This window comes from Hylaeus volcanicus, chromosome 3 (assembly GCF_026283585.1).
Source record: "Hylaeus volcanicus isolate JK05 chromosome 3, UHH_iyHylVolc1.0_haploid, whole genome shotgun sequence".
Taxonomy (NCBI): Eukaryota; Metazoa; Arthropoda; class Insecta; order Hymenoptera; family Colletidae; genus Hylaeus; species Hylaeus volcanicus.
The window spans coordinates 1,162,186-1,186,224 of NC_071978.1; the positions used below are offsets into that span (position 1 = coordinate 1,162,186).

The window sequence follows — 24,039 nt, forward strand, 5'->3', positions numbered from 1 at the left end:
ATACAATAGATTAATCGTAATATCGACATCGATCAGATTATTATTTATACATTTATAAAAAATGCATAGATGTCTTAAGTTAATTACTGTACATTTTTAATTTTAAAGAAAATGGGTGGTAGTAATGTATCGTATAGGAATAAAATTCAACGTTACTTGCAAATTCGTCAATAACCTTAAAAATTGAAGGATCATTATCATTATTCAAACATAATAATTATCGAGGAATTGTATCATGTTGAATGTAGCAATGTTTCTCGTTGAAAACAATCGTATTTAACGTTAACGAGGATAGAGGTAAATTTGATAATAGTTAAAGGCTTTCATTTCAAATTTTAATCAGCTGTGGATTATTGCAGGTGTTCGTAATGTTACGCATGTTTCCTATTGGTGGGTCGGTACTGGGACTAGCTACGCTGGCGTAGGTCGACGCCGTATGCGCTCAGTCAGTTGCGCGCCGGTCGGCTGTGTGGATGGGTTTGTGTGGATCGTTATCGGTGGTTTTTGGTGTACATTGACGGGTTTTTATGCAAGTACTGGGATAAAACGGTGTCGCGGGGTATCCTCACAAGAAGGTTAGTACACAATTTTCTTCAGTTTCATTTGAAAAACGAGAAAACAATCGTGTTTTACGATCGGTTGTCTCGTGATGGCTAACACTTGAGAGATAAAAATGGCGTGTGCCGCCTTTAGCTTCCTTGATTTCTCTCTGCTTTGAATCGTTATTCGACGTTTCTTCGCTATCACTTCAGACGGTGTTGAAACTACGATTGTGTTTCGAGTGTGCAAGATACCGTTTGTCATTTATCAGTATCGTTTTACCTCAACAATGATTTCAAATGAGTGCGGAATCGATTCTAACGATGAACCTGCCCACTGTGCGAACGAATGAATTAGCTTTTTCGTATCACCTTGTTGCGATACGATTGCTCAGACATTTTTTTCGTCTAACCCGTACGACGTTAAATCCATATTTAACGCATTCTATCATTTTCATTTTCTTCCGCGGTTAAATCATCATCGCATATAAATACATATATATGTATTCATCGCGGTTATGCGTTCATTTATAGCACTTTAATTTCCGCTACATGGTGTCCCCTGAATGGTTTCGTTCACCTGTCAAGACGCCCTATCTGTTGCTGACCTAATTTCGCTTCCCACTGAAAATCTGTCAGGCATTGTGGTAACGTCGGAAGACCAGTACATTGAACGGTTCTTTTACTATGTAAATACTTTTACTATGACAAACAAATGTTTGTTAGTACTTGACAAATACATGACATTTGTCACGAAAAATGACTTGTACCATAATAAGAATATCGGTACAAAAAGTTTTCCCGTATCTTGTTTTTCTCCTATTTTCATTGGAATTTTACGTTAAACGATTTTGTAGAAATATCATGTATATTTCTATTCGTTAGTTAGATATGTCTATGCAATGTAAATACGTATTGAATTACAATTTCTTGACTTTTGTTTTTACAACAATTTTCGAATGAAACATTTTTAGATGTTGAAAAAAAATGTCACGTCAATAACGTACACCTATACATATACATTTTGAAAAATACCTACGCTATACAGACGCCAGCGTATAATCTTTACGTACATTTTTCTGGCGCTAGTATGTTTTAATAATAACGATCTAGTCGCACTGTATATGTATTTAGATATTTAATTGGTGACGCTGTTAGAAATTGCGGTGCAAATGATTTCGTCACGGTACCGAAGTCACTGCTTAGTCATCGTTAAAAACTCTTGAATTGCTCACGAACTTGTAAATAAAGTACGGTATTTAGAGGAACCACTTATTCTTTTGTTCTGACCAAAAACAAAAAAGAAAACTATATCTATAGCGATTTGTACGCGTGTCATACAGTGCCGGTTTCGAAAGGGCCGAGCACAAAGGTTAAAATATTTGGATTCGTTAAAAAAACAAGCTGATCGTTTAACGAAGCTTTCTTCGATCGAGCGATTCTTTTCGTTACTAGTGTTGTGTTTACAGTTACGTCACCGTTGCCGAGCTTGGGCGTATGCGGATCTTTGGCATAAATTAATAAATTAGTGTCGTGCCGGTCGCTTCTTCCGGATTACGTTTTTGGTCACGTCTGGCCTTTCAAATTGTACCAGAACAACTGTACTTGAAAATATTGCGCGTATTACACGAACCGCGTGCACTTTAGTTTTCGTAGAATAAGTAATTTCGAAACGATCATAGATAGTTATTTAGAAATGGACCCAGTAAATTATTTACAGGGACGACGCCGACGTTGCTATGAATACGAACATTCACTATAAATACAAGAAAAAGTAATGTTTGCGCAATTCAAGGAGAAATAAAATACAATCATTGACCCTCGATAATTGTAACCTTGTACGGTATAGGTTCGTAGAGTCGCACTCTTGGCAGAGAATCTGTGAGCACGATTACACAGTACATGGGAAAATTACGTTGTAACGTTTACAATCGAGTTCGTAAAATTGTAACTGGTTCGGAATTAATTTAATCGTTTGCGTAAGCCCATTCATCTCAGACTTGATTTTATTTCACCTAAGGAATAATAAAGGCTTCGTTTAACTTATACGTTATCCCTCGACGTTCGTCGAATTGTAGGGAATTCGGATCTCCGTTTGTCGCGAACCAAACAACATTTCAGGATCAAACGATGCGTCCAGCGAACGCGTTGTCCAAGTAAATGAGGAGGTAACCAAGCTGCCGGTCGACGCCAGATTAGCGTAAATGCGGACGTGACGTAGTTTCGTGTACAGCGGCAAGTAGCCATACTCTATTCATGGAGTGCCACTTCCACAACCTTAATCGACGTTTTTTTTCGGCCTTCGTGCTCCAATCTCCACTTATATGTATATCATCTTTCATCGTATTATCGTTGCGTTTTACGAAAATACCTGTCGGCCGCGTATTTTTTGCGAGATACGTAATAACTGCAAGAGTACGTACCTATTTTTCCAATTTTATTGTTGCACCAGACGCGTTACGCGACCGACTAGTCTCTGTTATCGATCGAATTAGCTTTCGCCATAGATTGAATCTGCTTTTCTGAATCCCCGCAAGTTGCAGGGTTTTGACCTTTCGTCGCCGCGTGCCGAGTCATCCTCGATAAATAGAAAACCACACCGTGCCAAGGAATTTCGGATGCAAGCAATCATAATTTACCGCGGACCTTTTTCGGCCGGTTACGATTATCGAGTGCTGGTAGAAACACAAACAAACGTTGCGTCGACAGACATTTTTAATACACAGTTGGTCGACGCACTTGTTGGTAAAACAGTTACCTACATTGGCGTTTAGCGCGTGTTTTGGTCTACGGAATAATTTATTTTACGCTCGGGAAGCGTCGAATAGTACAAAAATAGACGTGACTTCCTACCAGCCGATGATATTAATACTATTTGATTGTACGACGAAGGAAACGATCTTCGGAGTATTTGTAAATATTACGAGGAAATTCATCGCGCCTTGAGCTCTATTTTACTAATTATTGAGTTCGAATGATTAGCGGTATATGTAGACCTTACCACGTTGTTACACGCGTTTACTCAATATTCTAGTAAACGCATCGCTACTCGCTAGCTACGCTCTTAACCTCATTAGCCGATGAACCCCTCTTCCGAAGCAAATAAAGTCGCATTGCTGACTGCATCCTTCGGATAGGGACGTTGAAAAGCAGGTCGCCGTATTTCCTCTTTCTTCTTCGACTATCTCTAATTGTAAGTTTATCGTTTCGTTATTTCAACTCTTCCTTCCCCAACACTAGCCTCTAGTCTTTGTGTCTCTGGGTGTCTCTGGGTGTCTCACAACTCGTAACGTCCTCCACCCATTTCTCTTCCAATTCATCCTCCTCCAAGCTATTGTTTTATCTTCTCTCCTATCGATCCTCCATTCGTACGGCTAACGGCCTCTTTACGATGAACATTTTTCCGCCGGATAGTTACGCGAAAAGGCATCTTTTCAGTATTCCAGGCCAAAAGACTCCCTTGCATTCGACACCGTCTACGATCACTGATTTTTTTTCGACATTGCGTTTTTAGTGTACCGCCCTGTGTATAATATACATATATTGTGAACATTGGCGCCACGGTGACTCCCGGTGGAAAATCAATATCCCGACGCTGTGTGTTCGTTCGTGGCGAGTTCATCTTACCTTCAGCGTTGCGGCATCTACAGAGCGCGGTCTTTTATACGGGATGAGAAACGGGTACACACACGAGCCGCTTCAAGTGCGACTTAATATGCACAGAGAACCGATTAAACGGCAAATTAACCCTAAACTCGACGCGGTACACAAAGGTCCGGTTGCCTGTTACAGTTCCCAGTGGAATTTCATCTCGGCCTCGCTGTTCATTTCCGCTCGAGTTTTGCTTTCCTTCGGTTTCGTTGGCTGCTTCCTCGTTAGAATTCGCGAGCAAAAGGTCGCGTAGAACACGAGTCTCTTTTTTTACTGTTTAGATGGAGGTGAACGTTCAAGGTCGTGAAAATATTCATCTATTGCTAATACGAAGGTTTCGGATAGATCGCGTAGACTAATTTTTATGACGCGCAAACAACGAATACAAAGTTGTTTGTCGGGATCGTTCGATTCGTCCTTGTGTTGAAAAGTCGACGAAAGTAAACGCAGAGCGTCGCGTCGGCGATCTCAACGATTTACTCGTCGTAGTAAAATCAACCTTCCACGATTATACGTGTCGTTCACCGTGTGATTCATTTTACCTCGCCCACTCGGCACGGGGCCACTAATATTCCTACTCTTTTGCCCCTGGTTTCTCTCTTTTCCTCTTCGACAATTCTCGTTAAGTATGTCGTTGCTTGCTTCTAATTGCTCTTAATGTACCGCTAGTGTCCAACGGACGCTCAAAAATGTCGTTCATTCCTGTGTAACTTTCTTTTCGTTCTCAGGGGTGTATCGAACGTTTGGGTCGGAGATGGGTACAATTTTATTCGAATAACGTCAACGTATAGAGATTTTGATCTAGATGAGAATTTTGCTTACCTACTCCAGCGAGACTAGGAAATTGGGTCACCGGTGGATCTCGATCTCTTTCCGATAAACGTGCAATATCGCGCCGATCACCGACGGAGATAGATCTTGCGTGAAAGTATCGGGTCGTTTCGATAATCTGGCGAATGAAAGAAATCGTAGAATAGAATATGTAAACGTAAAGCGACAAGAATTAGGCGGCAATAATTTACGGAGGTGCATGCAATTTTACGATATTTCACGGCATCCGTGACCCCGTTGAAGAAACCCACTCGTCGAGCAGAGGTTAAATAACGTGCCCCAGGAAGAGACACCCAAGCGATTATTTTCTTCTCTCAGCCATCGGAGTACCTGCTTAGAGCAATTTTTCTAAATGCTAAGGTATCGGTGACGCCCTTACAGGCATTCTCGGTTCACTCGAACTGCGCTGGATCTTTTCTTCTTGCCTTTGCAAAGCTAGCGGTGAAATGTCACCGTCAAGCAACGTCGCTCATATCGACTTACTGTGGTTTTCCTTGAGTTTTTGCACGGCTACCTGCGCGAGTACACAGAGGACGTGTCGAGTTGCCCCGCGGAACGCTCGGTAAGACCATCGATTCAATGAACGAGTGTTGTTGTTCACCGAAAACGACCGAGGAATCGAGCTAGTAAACAAATTAGGTAGAGTTCAATGTCAGAGATAAAGGAAACTGAGTATTTAAATGTGGTAATTGGTAGTATCCTCCCTCGTTGATAATGGTAATTAAATATAAAATATAATGGTAATTGTTTAAGCATAGAGCAACAGTTTTTGTCTGTAGCGTCTGAAATTACTCGACTAGTACATCGGGAAAGAACGTTCACCGTTGATTCGTTCGATCCCTGTTGCGACGCCATTGGTGCATATTTCGCACGTGTGACATCATTCGCGTGATGTAATCACTCGTCCAGGAGCTCCCACGCGGTTTGAGGACGTAACACTAACGCGCGTTGTCAGACCAAACGCCCTGGAAACAAAATTGTACGCGCACTTGACAATAGCGATGTATCGTACGTATATTGCTCTCCTTAATACTCTCCTAAATGCTCGCGATATCCTACTTTCCGACACGCCCATGTCCTTCGGTCGCGCTCGGATAAAAGACACGGCCGACAATGAGTGAAGCGAATCGTCAAAATTTCATCGGTAATTCGTCGTCTCCTGTTTGAACAAAGTTATTTTCCAACGAGTTCACCGTGTCGTCGAGTGAAACGCACGGCTAGCGGTTAGGCCGGTGTACAAAGATCAAGGCATCTTCATTTGCAATTCCGTGAATAGATTGCGTGTATTATTATTCGGAAAGCACGTTACGGTCTCGAATTAGTCATGTGTTTGTACCATTCAAGAATCGCACTTTCGTTCGACGTTGATCTCGAGACTCGGTAGTTAATTGTAAAACGCTGGCCCGATTGAAACTGTTATCTAACGCTCGACGTAAGATATATAAAATACATAAGAGAAAAGATAAGATTACTCTGCAATTGTTATCTCGGCGAAGGTTGAACGAAGTAGCAGAACGGATACTTGAGTGTGTTGCAAATGACAGGAAAAAAAAAACGAAAAAAAAAAAAAGAAAAGTAATCGCAGCTAAGATGCAAATATTCAAATATCGTTCTAGTTCTCGATCTGTAAATCGAGCAATTTTTACTCAACGCACTGTTTCTGTACTCATTTTATTCTGTTTCAGGAGCGCCCTTTCGCAGGGTAAGACACAAGTGAGTTGTTGGTCCGATTGGCAAAATGACGACCGACATCTCGGTGGTGCGAGGGGTTTGGGACCCCACGTTACAACAAGAGATTGTCGATGAGTACGAATACGACGGGGGAAACTCGAGCTCGAGACTTTTCGAACGTTCACGGATCAAGGCGTTAGCTGGTATGCATCGCTACTCTTTTTTCCCCGATCCATTTAGTCCATTTGTCGGTAATCGGTAAGGTCGTTCATAGTGACCTTAGAAAAATATACATACATGTAATACATAGCAGGGATATAACTGTAACAATTCTTTCCTGATTGCTTCGGAAACTAAACGATAGACCAACTATATCGCCACATCCTTTGATACAGATACGCCTTTTGATAAGTTGATAGTTTTATATCTATGTTCTTTGAGGAAAGTTCTTAGTAACGATCGTTGTACCAATAAGAATGTATGTAACGGTTCGGCGATGTTGCGTATTACGATATAATACATATAAATAAGAAAAACTTGGATTTTCAAAGTGATAATATAAGATCAATTGAAAATGAACTATGATAAGATTTTCTATAGCTTGAGAGGTAAATGTATCGAAAAGTAATCGTATCGCTGACAGAACGAAAATAAACGCAACTCGAACTATTTCTTATCATAAAGTGATTTTTCTTGTACAGAGTCTAACCTATTTTTCATTGTTTCTCCCACGACCAGGTGAACGTGAATTGGTACAAAAAAAGACTTTCCAGAAATGGGTAAACTCCCATTTGGTTCGGTGTTCATGCCGAATCGGCGATTTGTACGTCGATCTCCGAGACGGGAAGATGCTTATAAAGCTGTTGGAAATTCTGTCCGGGGAACGCTTGCCGCGACCAACGAAAGGAAAAATGCGAATTCATTGTTTGGAAAACGTGGATAAAGCCCTGCAATTCTTGCGCGAGCAAAGGGTACATCTGGAGAACATGGGATCTCACGACATAGTCGATGGAAATCCTCGTTTGAGCTTGGGTCTCATCTGGACCATTATTCTCCGTTTCCAAATTCAGGATATCACTATCGAGGAAACGGACAATCAGGAAACGAAATCGGCGAAAGACGCTTTGCTTCTTTGGTGTCAGATGAAGACAGCCGGGTACCACAACGTGAACGTACGGAACTTTACCACGTCCTGGCGCGATGGCTTGGCTTTCAACGCGATCATTCACAAACATCGTCCCGACTTGATTCAGTTCGACAAGCTCTCGAAATCGAACGCCATTTACAATTTGAACAACGCGTTCAACGTGGCCGAGGATAAGCTCGGTCTCACGAAACTTCTCGATGCCGAGGATATATTCGTCGATCATCCGGACGAGAAATCGATCATCACCTACGTGGTAACGTACTATCATTACTTCTCGAAAATGAAACAGGAAACTGTTCAAGGTAAAAGGATAGGCAAAGTAGTCGGCATCGCGATGGAGAACGACCGCATGATACACGAATACGAAAGCTTGACTAGCGACTTGTTGCGCTGGATCGAGGGCACTATAGAGGCTCTGGGCGACCGTAGATTCGCCAATTCGCTGGTCGGCGTTCAATCGCAGCTTTCACAGTTCTCGAATTATCGTACCGTGGAAAAGCCGCCCAAGTTCGTCGAGAAAGGTAATCTCGAGGTGCTACTGTTTACTCTGCAGTCCAAGATGCGAGCGAACAATCAAAAGCCGTATACACCGAAGGAGGGCAAGATGATCGCGGACATTAACAAAGCATGGGAGAGGCTGGAGAAGGCCGAGCACGAGCGAGAGTTGGCTCTGCGCGAGGAATTGATCCGTCAGGAGAAGTTGGAGCAATTGGCAGCGAGGTTCAATCGAAAAGCCAGCATGCGAGAGACTTGGCTGTCCGAGAATCAACGGTTGGTCTCGCAAGATAATTTCGGTTTCGATCTTGCCGCGGTCGAGGCCGCGGCCAAGAAACACGAAGCCATCGAAACCGACATCTTCGCGTACGAGGAACGAGTTCAAGCGGTGATGGCTGTTTCGCAAGAACTCGAAGCCGAAAACTATCACGATATCGAGCGTATCAACGCGCGCAAGGATAACGTTCTGAGATTGTGGAATTATCTGATAGAATTGCTTCACGCTAGGAGAATGAGATTGGAATTGTCTTTGCAGTTACAACAGAACTTCCAGGAGATGCTGTACATCCTTGACAGCATGGAAGAGATAAAGATACGCTTGCTAACCGATGATTACGGAAAGCACTTGATGGGCGTGGAAGATCTTCTACAGAAGCATTCTCTCGTGGAAGCTGACATCAACGTTTTAGGGGAAAGAGTGAAAGCTGTCGTTCAGCAGAGTCAAAGGTTTTTGGAACACGGGGAAGGTTATCGGCCGTGTGACCCAACCATCATCGTCGAGCGCGTGCAGCAACTCGAAGACGCGTATGCCGAACTGGTCCGTTTGGCCGTTGAACGTCGAGCTAGGTTGGAGGAGTCTCGTAAACTTTGGCAGTTCTACTGGGACATGGCAGACGAGGAGAATTGGATAAAGGAGAAGGAACAAATTGTATCGACGGGAGATATTGGCCACGATCTGACGACTATAAACTTATTGCTGTCGAAACATAAAGCTTTGGAAAACGAAATCCAATCGCACGAACCGCAATTGATGTCCGTGGCCGCTGTTGGAGACGAGCTGGTTCGCCAGCAACACTTTGGCTCCGACCGCATCCAAGAAAGACTTGAAGAGATTCTGGGAATGTGGAATCATCTTCTAGATTTGGCTGCGTTCAGAAGAAAGCGTTTGGAGGAAGCTGTCGACTACCATCAATTGTTCGCAGATGCCGATGACATCGATATTTGGATGCTGGATACCCTGCGACTGGTTTCATCGGAAGACGTCGGTAGAGACGAAGCCAATGTTCAGTCGTTGTTGAAGAAGCACAAAGACGTCACGGACGAGCTTAAGAACTATGCTACCACCATCGATCAGCTTCATCAACAAGCGTCGGGGCTTGGGGAGCAAGACGCCAAGTCATCGGAAGTACTGGAGAGACTCGCTTCCATAGACTCGCGATACAAAGAACTGATGGAGCTGGCCAAGCTGCGCAAGCAAAGACTGTTGGATGCGTTGTCTTTGTATAAGCTGTTTAGCGAATCAGACGGAGTCGAGCAATGGATTGGTGAGAAAAATCGTATGTTGGAAACGATGGTTCCTGCCAAGGACATCGAAGACGTCGAGATCATGAAGCATCGGTACAACGGCTTCGAGAAAGAAATGTACGCGAATGCCTCGCGAGTTGCCGTCGTGAATCAACTGGCGAGACAATTGTTGCACGTCGAACATCCAAATTCCGAGCAAATAGTCGCTCGTCAGAACGAGCTGAACCAGAAGTGGGCCGAATTAAGGGACAAGGCGGAGAATAAACGCGACGAGCTGAATTCCGCTCACGGTGTTCAGACTTTCCACATCGAATGTCGCGAAACTGTTTCCTGGATCGAAGACAAGAAACGTATCCTCCAGCAAACCGATAGTCTCGAGATGGACTTGACCGGTGTTATGACTCTGCAGCGTCGACTGAGCGGAATGGAACGCGACTTGGCAGCTATACAGGCTAAATTGGATGCTTTGGAAATGGAGGCTCAAAACATTCAGCAGCAAAACTTGGAAGATCCAGAGATGATTCGCGAGAGAATTACGCAGATCCATACGATTTGGGAGCAGTTAACTCAGATGTTGAAAGAACGCGATGCCAAGTTAGAGGAAGCGGGTGATTTGCACAGATTCTTGAGAGACCTCGATCACTTCCAGACCTGGCTGACCAAGACGCAAACGGACGTTGCCAGCGAGGACACTCCGACCACCTTGGCCGATGCCGAGAAACTATTAACGCAGCATCAGAACATCAAGGAAGAAATCGACAACTACACCGATGATTATCAGAAGATGATGGAGTACGGCGAGAGGTTGACCAGCGAGGCGGGTGACGGTGATACACAGTACATGTTCCTGAGAGAAAGATTGAACGCTTTGAAAATGGGTTGGGAGGAATTGCATCAAATGTGGTACAATCGGCAAATCTTGTTGTCGAACTCGTTGAATCTACAGGTCTTCGATCGCGACGCTCGCCAGGCAGAGGTGCTTTTGTCTCAGCAAGAACACATTCTCGCCAAGGACGAAACGCCAACCAATTTCGAACAGGCGGAGCATATGATCAAGCGTCACGAGGCCTTTATGACGACGATGGATGCGAACGATGAGAAAATCAACTCTGTCGTGCAATTCGCCGGAAGACTTGTCGACGAGGGTCACTTCGCGGCTGACAAAGTCAAAAAGAAGGCAGAGAACATCAACGATCGTCGCCGTATCAATCGCGAGAAGGCCAATCAGTATATGGAGAAGCTGAAAGATCAACTGCAATTGCAAATGTTCTTGCAGGACTGCGAAGAATTGGGCGAGTGGGTGCAGGAGAAGCATATCACGGCCCAGGATGAAACTTATAGAAGCGCGAAAACCGTGCACAGTAAATGGACGAGACATCAAGCCTTCGAGGCGGAGATCGCGAGCAACAAGGACCGTCTGCAGCAGTTGCAACAGGCCGCCGAAGAATTAATTAAACAGAAACCGGATTTGGCCGAGATCATCAAACCCAAGGTGGCCGAATTGGCCGATCAGTTCGAGGAACTTGAAACCACCACTCACGATAAAGGAGAACGTCTGTTCGATGCCAATCGGGAGGTTCTCATACACCAGACTTGCGACGACATCGATTCTTGGATGAACGAGCTGGAGAAACAGATCGAGAGTACCGACACTGGTTCCGACTTGGCATCCGTCAACATCTTGATGCAGAAACAACAAATGATCGAGACGCAAATGGCGGTAAAGGCGCGACAGGTGACAGAGCTCGATAAACAGGCAGAACATTTGCAACGTACCGTTCCCGATGATAAGATGGAAGAGATTAAATGCAAGAAGGAGAAGGTCGCGCAGAGATTCGCTCAATTGAAGGCGCCTCTGATCGATCGCCAGCGTCATCTCGAGAAGAAGAAGGAGGCGTTCCAATTTAGGCGCGACGTGGAGGATGAGAAACTCTGGATCGCTGAGAAGATGCCGCAGGCTACCAGTACGGAGTACGGGAACTCTTTGTTCAACGTGCATATGTTGAAAAAGAAGAACCAGTCTCTCCGCACGGAAATCGAGAATCACGAGCCTAGGATCAACTTGGTATGCAATAATGGACAGAAACTGATCGACGAGGAACACGAAGACAGCCCCGAGTTCCGAAAACTTATATCCGAGTTGACCGAAAAATGGAAGGAGTTGAAGGATGCCGTGGACGATAGAAACAAGCATCTGCTTCAAAACGAGAAGGCTCAGCAGTACTTCTTCGACGCAACCGAGGCCGAGTCCTGGATGAGCGAACAAGAACTGTACATGATGGTGGAAGATCGTGGCAAGGACGAAATTTCTGCTCAGAATCTGATGAAGAAACACGAATCGTTGGAGCACGCCGTTGAAGACTACGCGGAGACGATCCGTCAGCTGGGAGAAACGGCCAGGCAGCTTATCAACGATCAGCATCCTTTGGCTGATCAGATTGCCGTTAAACAGTCACAGGTGGATAAGTTGTACGCCGGATTGAAAGATCTGGCTGGCGAACGACGAGCCAAGTTGGACGAGGCGCTTCAGCTGTTCATGCTTAACAGAGAGGTGGATGATCTGGAACAATGGATCGCGGAGAGAGAATTGGTCGCGGGAAGCCACGAGTTGGGCCAGGATTATGATCACGTGACGCTCTTGTGGGAGAGATTCAAAGAGTTCGCTCGAGACACGGAAGCGATAGGCTCCGAGAGAGTTGCAGCGGTGAATGGCATCGCAGATTCGTTGATCGCAGCTGGCCATTCCGACGCAGCGACTATCGCCGAATGGAAGGATGGCTTGAACGAGGTCTGGCAAGACTTGCTCGAGCTGATCGAGACGCGTACGCAAATGCTGCAAGCTAGCCGCGAGCTGCACAAGTTCTTCCACGATTGTAAGGATGTGCTGGGCAGAATTCTGGAAAAACAAAACGCCATGTCCGACGATCTTGGTCGCGACGCTGGCTCTGTGTCTGCTCTTCAACGAAAGCACGGTAATTTCATGCAAGATCTGTCCACGCTGCAGAGTCAAGTATCGCAGATCCAGGAGGAATCTGCTAAGCTGCAAGCAAGCTACGCCGGCGACAAGGCCAGGGAGATAACAAACCGCGAGGGAGAAGTTGTGGCTTCGTGGAACAATCTCCAGTCGCTCTGCGACGAAAGAAGAGCGAAATTAGAGGACACCGGCGATCTATTCCGCTTCTTCAACATGGTCAGAACTCTAATGATCTGGATGGATGACGTCGTGCGTCAAATGAACACCTCTGAGAAGCCTCGTGACGTCGCTGGTGTCGAGCTTCTGATGAACAATCATCAGAGTTTGAAGGCTGAGATCGACGCCAGAGAGGACAACTTAATGGCGTGTATTAATCTAGGAAAGGACTTATTAGCTAGGAACCATTATGCCAGTACTCAAATCAAGGAAAAATTGGCAGCTCTCACTGATCATAGAAACGCATTGCTGCATAGATGGGAAGAACGTTGGGAGAACTTGCAGCTCAGTAAGTACACATGTATACAATTTTTCATGTATAATCCAGATATTACGAGTCTTGATAGTAATTATAATTTTTTCAACATTTAAGTTCTGGAAGTCTATCAATTCGCCAGGGATGCCGCGGTCGCTGAGGCATGGCTAATTGCTCAAGAACCATATCTTATGAGCCAAGAACTTGGTGTAAGCACAGATACTTACATTGCTACTTTTTCTAAATAGTCTCATCAATTATCGATTTAATTATTTCTGAATGTATTTTGTTCTATTATAAATGTAATTGTTACAGCACACGATCGATGAAGTTGAGAATCTAATTAAGAAACATGAAGCATTCGAAAAGTCGGCAGCTGCACAAGAGGAAAGGTTCAGTGCCTTGCATCGACTCACCACGGTTAGTAGTTTCTCCAATCCAAATTTTATTTTCATTCATTCGTTTAATTTGTGGGAACGCGGACATGTTATAGTTTGAGTTGAAAGAGTTGAAGAGAAGAGAACAGGAGCGAGAGGAAGAAGAGAAACGTAAGAAAGAAGAAGCAGCAGCAGCCGAGGCAGCTCGATTAGCTAAAGCAACGCCGGTAACTAGTCCAGATGAACCGCCCAGTGAAAGGTACACTATATTTCAGTATTTGTATCGTTGTTGCATACTAGTTTCTAAGGTGGAGAACATTTAACCAGTAAGCAAATTATAGTGTACTGGGTCCTAAAGTTAAATAATGAAAATTCGTCTAGTTACGATACAATAATGCATACAGCTTTATTTCAAACACAAAATAACAATAAAAATGTTATAGAGCCGAAGCTGATGGTGTAACTAGTGGAGAACGTCCTGCCGGCGAAGACGAATCACATGGTAAGTAAAATATGTATCATGTATCGCACAAAGTATTAAAGGGCATTTTAAACAATACTTGGTTCAAAACGGTTACATCTTCAAAGGTTCTGTTTCCATTGAAAGCTTTGGTTACAATGTCTTCTGGCAAGACAAATTTAACGTCCTTTGATAATAGTAATAATCCAGGAATGATAATCACCGATTGCTTGATTGTACTACAAAAATGAATATGGATTTTTTCATATATACATATATTGTACTACTAATACAATGTGTACTTTACGGTTTCGCTTTTCACTTGTACACTTAACTCTCAGGCGACTGGTTTTACGAACTGGTTTGTTTTGAATAAGCATGAAATTGCTAACAGCACGTTTATTTTTGCCTTTTTCTCCAACCTTTTTTTCGAAATTGACTCCGTTCCATCGACTATCCGTTTGTTCCAATTGTAAATCCCTCCTAAATGCACCCTAAAATGCGGCACGGAATGCACAAACCACAGTGGCACATCGCAAGGCTTCTACACGTACACCACAGCCTCAAGATAAACCGAAGGAAGGTGAGTGTCCTGACGATATAAATATTGCCCTTCTTGAGACCGAAATTATTTTATGTTTGAATTTTTCTTTGAAAATCATACATTTGTTCTTCACTATTCGAGAATCACCAAGCAGTGCATTATTTCTCAGACACTTGTGCATCGTTCAACATACTTTGCGTCCACTTCATTTACCTTTTCTATAACTCATATTTATTTTATTTGATTTATTTATGACTGTCGAGTTCGAAGGGTTGAAAAATCATTTGGAGGATATTGAGAAATTTTTAGCAATAAAATGATGTAGCGTATACTAATTTTATTGTTCGTAATTACGTCACTCTATTAAATACCAGTGAATTTTTTACGTAAAATGATTTCAGTGCAACAATTTGTTGTTCGATCTTGTTTCCGTCCCTTTCGCAATAGTGTTACTTTCTTGTTCTATGAATGAGAATCTGGTATTTGATAACTGATTAAAGTTACATTTTACATATACATAGATCCTGTTACATTGTTCCTTTAAGCTGGTGATGGAACATAAGATTAAATCGTTTCATAATGGTGCATTTTACAGCAGACTTTTCGTCTTTTCTTTCGCATTAAAATTAATCTGTATTGTGTGACAAGTGTCGTTTTTGAAGTAAACGTATTTCAATTTAAATTTTTACACAATATGGGTTAAATCATAATTTTAGAAAAACTTTAACTCTTTCAGCATATCCCTAGGCCAACTGCACCTATCGCTATAATTATAACTGTAATCGTTTATTTGCTTTTATTAACTCTTTATAACAGGTGACGGCGCCGTTCTAACCGAGCTACAGAACAAACATTTATTGAACCAGATTAAGTGAGATTTAAATTAAATATTGCATTTGTTAAATAGTAGTGTTTAATATGTATTATTCGATAATGAAATTTCACATTTTCTTCAAACGATGATTGCGATTCGCATAAGAAGAAACTAGTTTTTCATAAAAAAAAAAAAAGAAAAAAGAAAAAAGGTAAGCGTAGAAAAGAAACGTAGATTTGATGGTGTTTACAATTTCGAACTATGCTTCTTTACGCGTGCATAACATTTCCTTCTATAACAAATACTTTTGTAGCAAATTATTAATTTACTACGAAGTACTTCATCTGTAGCCTTTATTTCATCTGTTCTTTCATCGATATATTCTTGTAACCGTAATGTAGCAATCATTATATTAGTGATTCTGTACATTAGTTTCATCCCCTCAACTCGTAATATTTAATTCTAAACTACAGCATGATAAAATTGGTATGTGGTATATAGTGCATGCTCAGAAACCTGCACGTCTATCTATGCGAGGAGAAGCAACACCATCCGCTACTTCCTCACCCATGAAATCTGCACAAGGTCTATCCAGTCCAACAAGTAAGTTCACTTAAAGCATAACTAATCACATTATTCGTCGTTCGAAAAACGAAGAATTTCCCAAAGTTCCGTACATAAAGAATATATTTTCTTTAAAACTTGAGCGGGTAATTACAACAAGCTACAAATCGAATACTCGTGATTATGTAATGCTAAAATAATTCGGTTCTTTGTGGAAGCTATCCACTCTTTCTCTTGGACCAGCTGGACACACGTGACCAAATTTGTCCGCGAAATGACAAGCTTCCAGGATTCGTAAAGTTTCGTCAACAGAACGTGCCAAACAATTTTCGCTGATCGCGACGTGTCGGATCAATTGATTCTTATCGATGAGAAACACTGCCTTTAGGGATATCCCTTCCTCTTCGTTAAGTACGCCGTACATCTTCGATATCTTGTGATTTCGATCCGATAAAACGGCGATCTTCATATTGCCCAGACCGCCCTGTTTTCGTGGAGTTACGATCCATGCTAGGTGTGAATACTCAGAATCCGTAGAAATTGCTACTATTTCGCAATCTTTAATATTAACATTTGATATATTAATCGTTATGAACTTTGGTGAAAATTCCTGTAGGCGATAACTAAAAGAGAATAATTGACAAAGGTGTACTTGATTTTTGAAATTCTTCCAAACGATCGTTGTATAGTATGATTTCGGTGGGACAAATGAAAGTAAAATCGTACGGGTAGAAAAGTAGTACCAAATATTTTCCCTTGTAGTCGTTCGATGATATAGTTTCCATTTTCATATCAATTATTGCAACACCTGACCAAGCCGGCGCAGGACTTACTGGTACAGGTACTAGTTGTAACTGTGGTTCTCGTGATGTTTGTGGCTGCTCCCCGCAACAGAAGTTTTCGCGTTCTAATATTTTTTTGCCAAAAGATTTGTCAAAAGTCGTCATGATTCTCTAATAAAAATCTCTTATAAAACGTTACGTGTATTACATGTCTATGTACAGACATGAACATTGCTGAATATCGACTCCATGAAAACAATTTTTCTTTATTTTTAACAAATTGTACAAGGATGAAAGCAGAGAATTGTCGCATGATCGTATTGCATGGGTATTTACTTGAAATTGGCATGATTCGGTAAATATGGTATCGTATATGTACGTATGTTAGTAATGAACTCCTACCTCTGACCAATTCTACAAATTAGGCTCTCGATATAAAGAGTAAGTAGCTAATCATATCGTGTGTGTTACGTGTATCGTTGAAAGCTCCAAAAGGTGGAAGCGGTTCCGAGTCTGGTACTTTAAGACGTAAGGAACGTAGTCGCAGCAAGTCGCCATTCAGAAGTTTCCGCTGGAGAAAATCTGCCAAGTCGCCGAGTTTAGATCGCAGTGGCGTGAGTGACGATGAACGCAGCATTTCCGGTAAGCAGTTCTCATATGAACCATCCTATACGATTCCAACGTGATACCTACCATTTCATTTTCCTTAACGGAGATTTCAAGCGGTACAGTGATAAGAAGGAGCGATTTAATTTCTACGATCCAATGGAATCAATATCTATGTAAACTACTGTTTTATTTAAGAACACGTTAGCGATATATTAATTAGCAATTAAAGTAAGTTAACGAATCCTTTGTTACTTACGTCAGATGTTCAAGGTTTTTGTGAAACCGAATCTTTTCCGACATCGAACAACTACTAATCCTTCTGTTTTCAGCCTTGTTGACGATACTGGCGTGTGCTATGAGAAATAAGATGTTGAGAACGTGGGTCATACCAATATTAACAGTAATGTCAAATTTTTGCTGCATCCTACTAATTGTATGCGATTAGAATTGAATCTGTTTAGAAATGGTGTTGCACCGTGAATGCGCGTGTATGTTTGGGTATTTAAATTGCATTTAGCATCGTCTAACATATTTGGGAGCTGTTTACCGGGATCATCTTCCTGCCTGAAATGAATTTTTCTGTAATAAATGTACGATTTATAGGAAATTAATTATGTTACATGTTTGCAGCCCTGTTGTGTATCCAAAGGAAACTGGATGCCGAGTGGAACGTAGATAATTCGGGTTTCTAATGACTTATCAAATAAATGAACTCATCGATTTGTTTGTATTTCTCAGTTGTTTTACGTTACATTACGATTTTCCAGAGCAACGAAGTCCTACCGATGACGAATTCGAAGGCGTGTTGCAAAGAAAACACGAATGGGAGAGCACAACAAAGAAGGCGTCCAATCGGTCCTGGCACAAGGTGTACATGGTTGTTCGTGGCCAAAGTTTGTGCGTATATACGGACCAAAAATCGTACAAAGCAGCTCCTGATCAATCGTACAAGGGAGAAAGTCCTCTCGATCTGAGAGGTGCAACTATTACCGTAGCGAACGATTACACCAAGAAGAAACACGTCTTCCGAGTAAAGTAAGCTGTATAAAACTATTCTTACCAATTGTATAATAATGACGGTCAGTAGCCAAACACGTTCGCATTACGTGTATCGCAAAGTTCGTCAAGGTTATCGATACCAATGTGATTCTGCATCGCTTAATATTAAAATGAGGTAATACAACAATTCTAGTAATCTAATAAGATCTCGATTTAAGTAATGCATATATGTTTCAAAAATGACGATACAAAACAGTATTAAATTCTTGATACTTGGTCCTAAGTATCAAAAGTTTTCAAACGATCTATTTATTAAATGTTGCAGATCGCAAAGCGGATCCGACTTCCTGTTCCAGGCCAAAGACGATGCTGAGATGAACGAATGGGTTACAATGCTGAATCAAGCAGCACAGGGTGCATCAGGTGCAAGTACGTCCAGGGCACATACTTTGCCCGCGCCCACACAAGCCGAAACCAAGCGGCGTAGCTTCTTCACTCTCAAGAAAAAGTGAGTTTAGAGATAGGAGTTTCTGGAAAAGATTATTGTATCCCGCGTATGACATTACGTAACGCTTACATATCACGCGAAATTATGAGATTCATGGAAGTTCAAAGGAAACGGAGCATCTGTTGTCCACGTGCTTTGTCTAACATTTCTTTTTTCGTCATTCACCTTGCGAATCGATAGCCAATTTCATAACATGTTTACAATTGTACATTTCGCTTTTTATATTTTCATCGTTGACGAATGTTAATTATATTTTCTTTATTTACTCGACGAGCCGTGTCGACCAATTGTTAAAGTAATTAATATTAACGTGTAATTATTAAATGCTCGTTCTAGAAGACCTTGTAAAACTATATTTACAGGGTAACGCTGTGTGTCGACTTGGATGTAACATTTTCCTATTTTTTTTTTTTTTTTTTATTATTATTATTCAGTGCTCTAATTTGATAGCCCCCTCTCGCCGTCTATATCTCTGAAAGCGAAGTAACGAAGTCCATTGTAGGTTTAAAAGTATAGGCATTAACGGATACTTTGCTTCTTTTCTTGAGTGTTATTGATCATCCTTATACGAGTGGCAGGTGATCACCTCGGAGCATCAGAATGAATGACAGTTAAAAAATTCGAGGTCTTCCCAGTCATTCCATTATACGATTAGCGCTGGCAGACATCCATTTCATTCGATCATATTGCATTTATCATATTTTAGAAAAGCCAAAAAGTAGAAAGTGAAACCAATGAACGTAAGAAAACAGTACACAATTGGAACAACATTTAGTGATTGGCGGTGAGTCGCACAACAAATCCTAGATCATTACCGTCGTACTATTGCACGATTAATTGATCATCGTTTTCCAGTTGATTTTCTCCTTTTGTTCCTTTATATTCTTTTTTTTTTATTTTTTTTTTTATATATTATGATTAGCATCTCGAGAAGTACAAGAGGAATGTTCTTCCAATTGTGAATGCGGAATGATTACCGAGGTTCTCTAAGTAAGAGAACGTGTATGTGCAGTGCTTACTGTGTTTCATATTCTAGAGGTTCCTTTAGTTTCTGTGAAACTTCGGAGTCGCTAATTACAGTCCTATTTCGTTATCCGTTTATAGATTTGGGACTAATTACTAATTTTTTGTTCTAGAACAATTGCTATCATAAATAAAATTATATATATATATATAGTAATTGAATGTTAAATTAAATGTTGCGATATTCTAAAATTCTAAAATTATACAGCAAAGTAGTGAAGTAAGACAGCAAAGTCCAAAAAAGATTCGTTGACCGTCAAAATAGTCTCAATTACATTAAATTCCGTGTCAGTCGTTCAACGAATAGCGAGATGGATGACCGTATTACCTAACAGATTGCTGTATTTTTAGCGACAAAACATTTCTAAGCATTTCTACAATTTACAAAAAAAATTCGTATCACTCAAATATATGAAACACGATCGTTTTAACGCGTCACGTTTATCCAACAGTTCAGTTCACAGGCGCTTCTTATTCGCATTTTTCATTGCTTTCATAAAAACGTTTCTTTCGTTCGCATAGTATGATGTATTTATTATATGCGTAGACAGATTACAATAATTTGTATCGTTGCTGATTTATAATTGTGGCTATCCTTTTTATAATCGCTTATTCATTACATCATTAATTTTTTCACGCTTCTTTGCTGTCAGAGAACTTTCAGAGATCTTTCTTTGTAAAACGTAAACGTTGTTGCCATTTCTATTGGAGGTAAATTGTATATACACGCGGTACCCAACAGGCGAGTTGATTCGTGCATATTACTTCAATTATTAGAATTTATGTGTAGCATTCGTATGGCCGTCAGACTTTGAGTGATAGGATAACATTCATTAGTAGAATCAAAAGATATTTTGAGACGTAGTAATGTTTTCCTCGTATACAACGATGGTCCATTTCAACCTACCCATTTTATTGTCTTCACAATTGTACATTACATTTTAAAGATAACAAAATGGTAAGGATAAAAATGGACTGTACTGTGTTTTCTTGTGGAAATCCCACGCGACTCTCAATTGATACATAAATCATAAATTTTAAACTCCAGTATCACAGTGCGTTAAGGTTTTAATTTAATGTTTACTTTGTTTGCCAATTTTCAGCTAAACCGGAGCAGTGAAGTTCGGTATAAGCCGCTCAGCACAACACACGCGTTTAAAGAGAAATGTTTCGTCGCTCTGTGTGGTTAAAGCAACGCTAACATAACAAATTAGGTGACATACACACGGCCATGGTGTTTTACGAAATGAATTGAAGGACGACGTTTACTAAATGAGTCATTTAACGAAATGCCTACATCTCGACTACTATCAGCCACGGAATAATAGAATATTTAAACAGCTGTCCTGTATGTGTTAAATACTTCACGTGCGGTAGGCCATTCGAAGTCTAATTGCGTTTTTAGTTCTTCAAGGAATTTTTGGACACTTTGCAATATACCGCTAGTTGAGAAAGTGACACACATTCGATATGTCCCATGTTAGCGTGATCGAGCGTTTACTAACTTGGATGTCTCTACCATCATCAAAAAGTTTATCGTACATGTTATTATTTAATGTACTCTATCGTGAAACATCTTCTCAACCTATTTTTTCAAACGTGATATACTATTATTCGTAAAAGAAATAATATAAATTAATTTCATATGGTATTATCTTGTCTGTAATATCGCTTTGCGTAAATTTTAATCGAAACAAAAAATGGTTTTTAAAGCTATTTTTTGATTGCTGCAAGAGTTCTATCAGCTAGTAAACATACCACTGTATGCTGAAAATAGTAGTATATTTACCGAATATTTAATTTGTACATCATGAGCAATTTTTAACGTATATATTGAACATACCCGTCGCACAATGAAGTTATTCGAGTAAACGAGTCTTTGTTTTTTACATGCTACATAACGCTTTTACTATATAACAGTGCCTTAACAGGACTGTATTTTCTGTCATATTAAATACTTATTGAGAGTCTTTGACAATGTTAGAGTAGTGAAAATATCTACACTGCACTATTTCGTGTTCTGTATACAAAATTTGTAGCCAAGCTTTAAAAATTATATTCTGATCTGTATCCAGCAAAAGATTGTTTATAGAACTTACGCAGCAACCCGTTGTCTATTGTAGGCAGAAGTAACGTTTTTTGATTTATGATTTAACCCCTCTTAATTTTATTTCAGAAAAGGGTTCAGCCGACTTTTTAATTTTCTCACATTTCTTTCGCCTCTGTACTTCTTATTATATGATTTTGCGTTTTTCTGCAAACGATATGTTTGCGTTTCGATGACTGCCATATATTTTTAAGAAGCACACTAACTTGGGACATGATATATAAATATATAAATAAATATATAAATATTATATATATAAATATAAATTAGCTTTTAACAAATTGTTAAATATGCTGAGCCCTACGGGAATAACGCATTGGAGAATTATAAAGAATGGAACACTGTAATAATTCGAAAAATTTCCTCTTATAAAGATCCCAAATATCATGATTCTATGAAATTAAAGACAAGAAGAAGGGACGTTTAAGTGTTTTTTTAAACTTCTCTGCGCGCAATGCAAGTTCTTATCAAGCGTGTGCTTACACTAAAATCACATTAATCGATGTTGATTCAACCTAAAAGTGTCCCGCTTGATTTCAACTGAATTATCGCGTTGTGACTTGTGCGATTGTTAACTTTCTTTATTTTTCGTTTTTAAATATTTATGACGTTCGTTTTGTTTCGTATAGCATGTAAGAATAAGATCAACGCGAAGTTTATGAAGGATCGTGCTCGAAACTTGTTCGGCACGGACTAACCATTGACTTTTAGAGAAAATTTATTTGTATTCTATCGTCTCATTTCAATGCGACTCGATCAACCTGATGTCGACTTGTTCCATATTTCGGAATGAACCTTTTTTTACTTATCGGTAACAACAATTTTCATAATGTTCCTCTGCATAGCACATGCCGAGAATGTGTTTCACGAAACGTCTCATGTTTTTTTACCTACTGTACCATGCGCTTCACTGATTTGTACATACAATCACGGGTAACGCAATATGCTTAATATAAGGTTGAAAATGATGGTAATAACAGTCTAATCAAAATCAGCAACACTTTCGCTTTTTTCTAATTTAATGCATGTGCATTTAGTAGATATTTTTTAAATATTCAGAGTCGCATTGCTACACTACACACAACTTGATATTTCATAGCTATGTGTTTTATATATAAATATATATATATAAATAAATAAATATATATATATATATAAATATGAAACAATGAAGAACAGTAAATTATAAGAAATAAAAATTATTATAATAGATAATACATGATAATTGTAAAACTACCAGATTGTACTTCGTGTACAAATATCCCTCTTACCATAATTCCTAAGAATATTCTGTACAGGGTAATTAAAAAATGGAGCTACAAAATTATATCTCATCTTACCTTCAAATTGAAGGCTAGAATAATTTTACTTTTTTTTTTTATTTCTTTTGAGTTTGCCTGTACAAATTCAAAATTTGTTTATATGCTTATATATACATATATAATGTTAATAAAAACAAGGCAGAACCTTTGTAAAATGGTTTTTATAAAGAAAAAAACAAAGATAGTGAAAGACATATAAGGAACAATGTCTACAGAAAATATTAATTTTTAGTCATTTTAATTAGTAATGTTGAAATTGAAGCTTATTATTTCCATCATCTGTAGTTCAATTTTATAACTGCAATTATGTATTATGCATTGGTTTTAGGAAATGCATTATTACATTTTATTAAAAACTACCGATTAATCGATTAAGTAACTTTGAAAATGTTCTTTATGTCGACATACATATCCAACGCAGAGGTGACATTTTCGTTGCCAGGAAATGAAACCCATTATCTAATGTAGTTTTATTATTACTTCTGAGAACCGCCATTAAAGTACTTACTTACCCAACAATTTCAATATTATTTTACATTAAATAAATTTTGTAAATATAGTAACGAACAAATTTTACTGTTGTACTAATTTACTTTGTTCTTCAATGTACTAATTGAGAAACACGC

At 40.1% G+C, this 24,039-nt stretch overlaps 1 protein-coding gene across 5 annotated transcripts; it reads left to right on the forward strand.

Annotated features, from left to right (window-relative positions):
• The first annotated feature begins 435 nt into the window (after window positions 1–435).
• LOC128874065 (spectrin beta chain) lies at window positions 436–23,984 on the forward strand. Of its 5 annotated transcripts, XM_054118336.1 has the most exons (13): window positions 436–575; window positions 6,707–6,895; window positions 7,431–13,337; window positions 13,422–13,513; window positions 13,620–13,724; window positions 13,798–13,940; window positions 14,125–14,183; window positions 14,668–14,724; window positions 16,001–16,102; window positions 17,332–17,487; window positions 18,222–18,489; window positions 18,779–18,961; window positions 21,088–23,984. In XM_054118336.1, the coding sequence occupies exons 2-13, from the start codon at window positions 6,760–6,762 to the stop codon at window positions 21,089–21,091; spliced, it is 7,212 nt and encodes a 2,403-aa protein (XP_053974311.1). In that variant the 5' UTR covers window positions 436–575; window positions 6,707–6,759; the 3' UTR covers window positions 21,092–23,984. The 5 variants fall into 5 exon arrangements, with proteins under 5 accessions (XP_053974311.1, XP_053974312.1, XP_053974314.1 ...); XM_054118337.1 differs by lacking the exon at window positions 14,668–14,724; XM_054118339.1 differs by lacking the exons at window positions 16,001–16,102; window positions 17,332–17,487.
• Window positions 23,985–24,039: the final 55 nt, after the last annotated feature.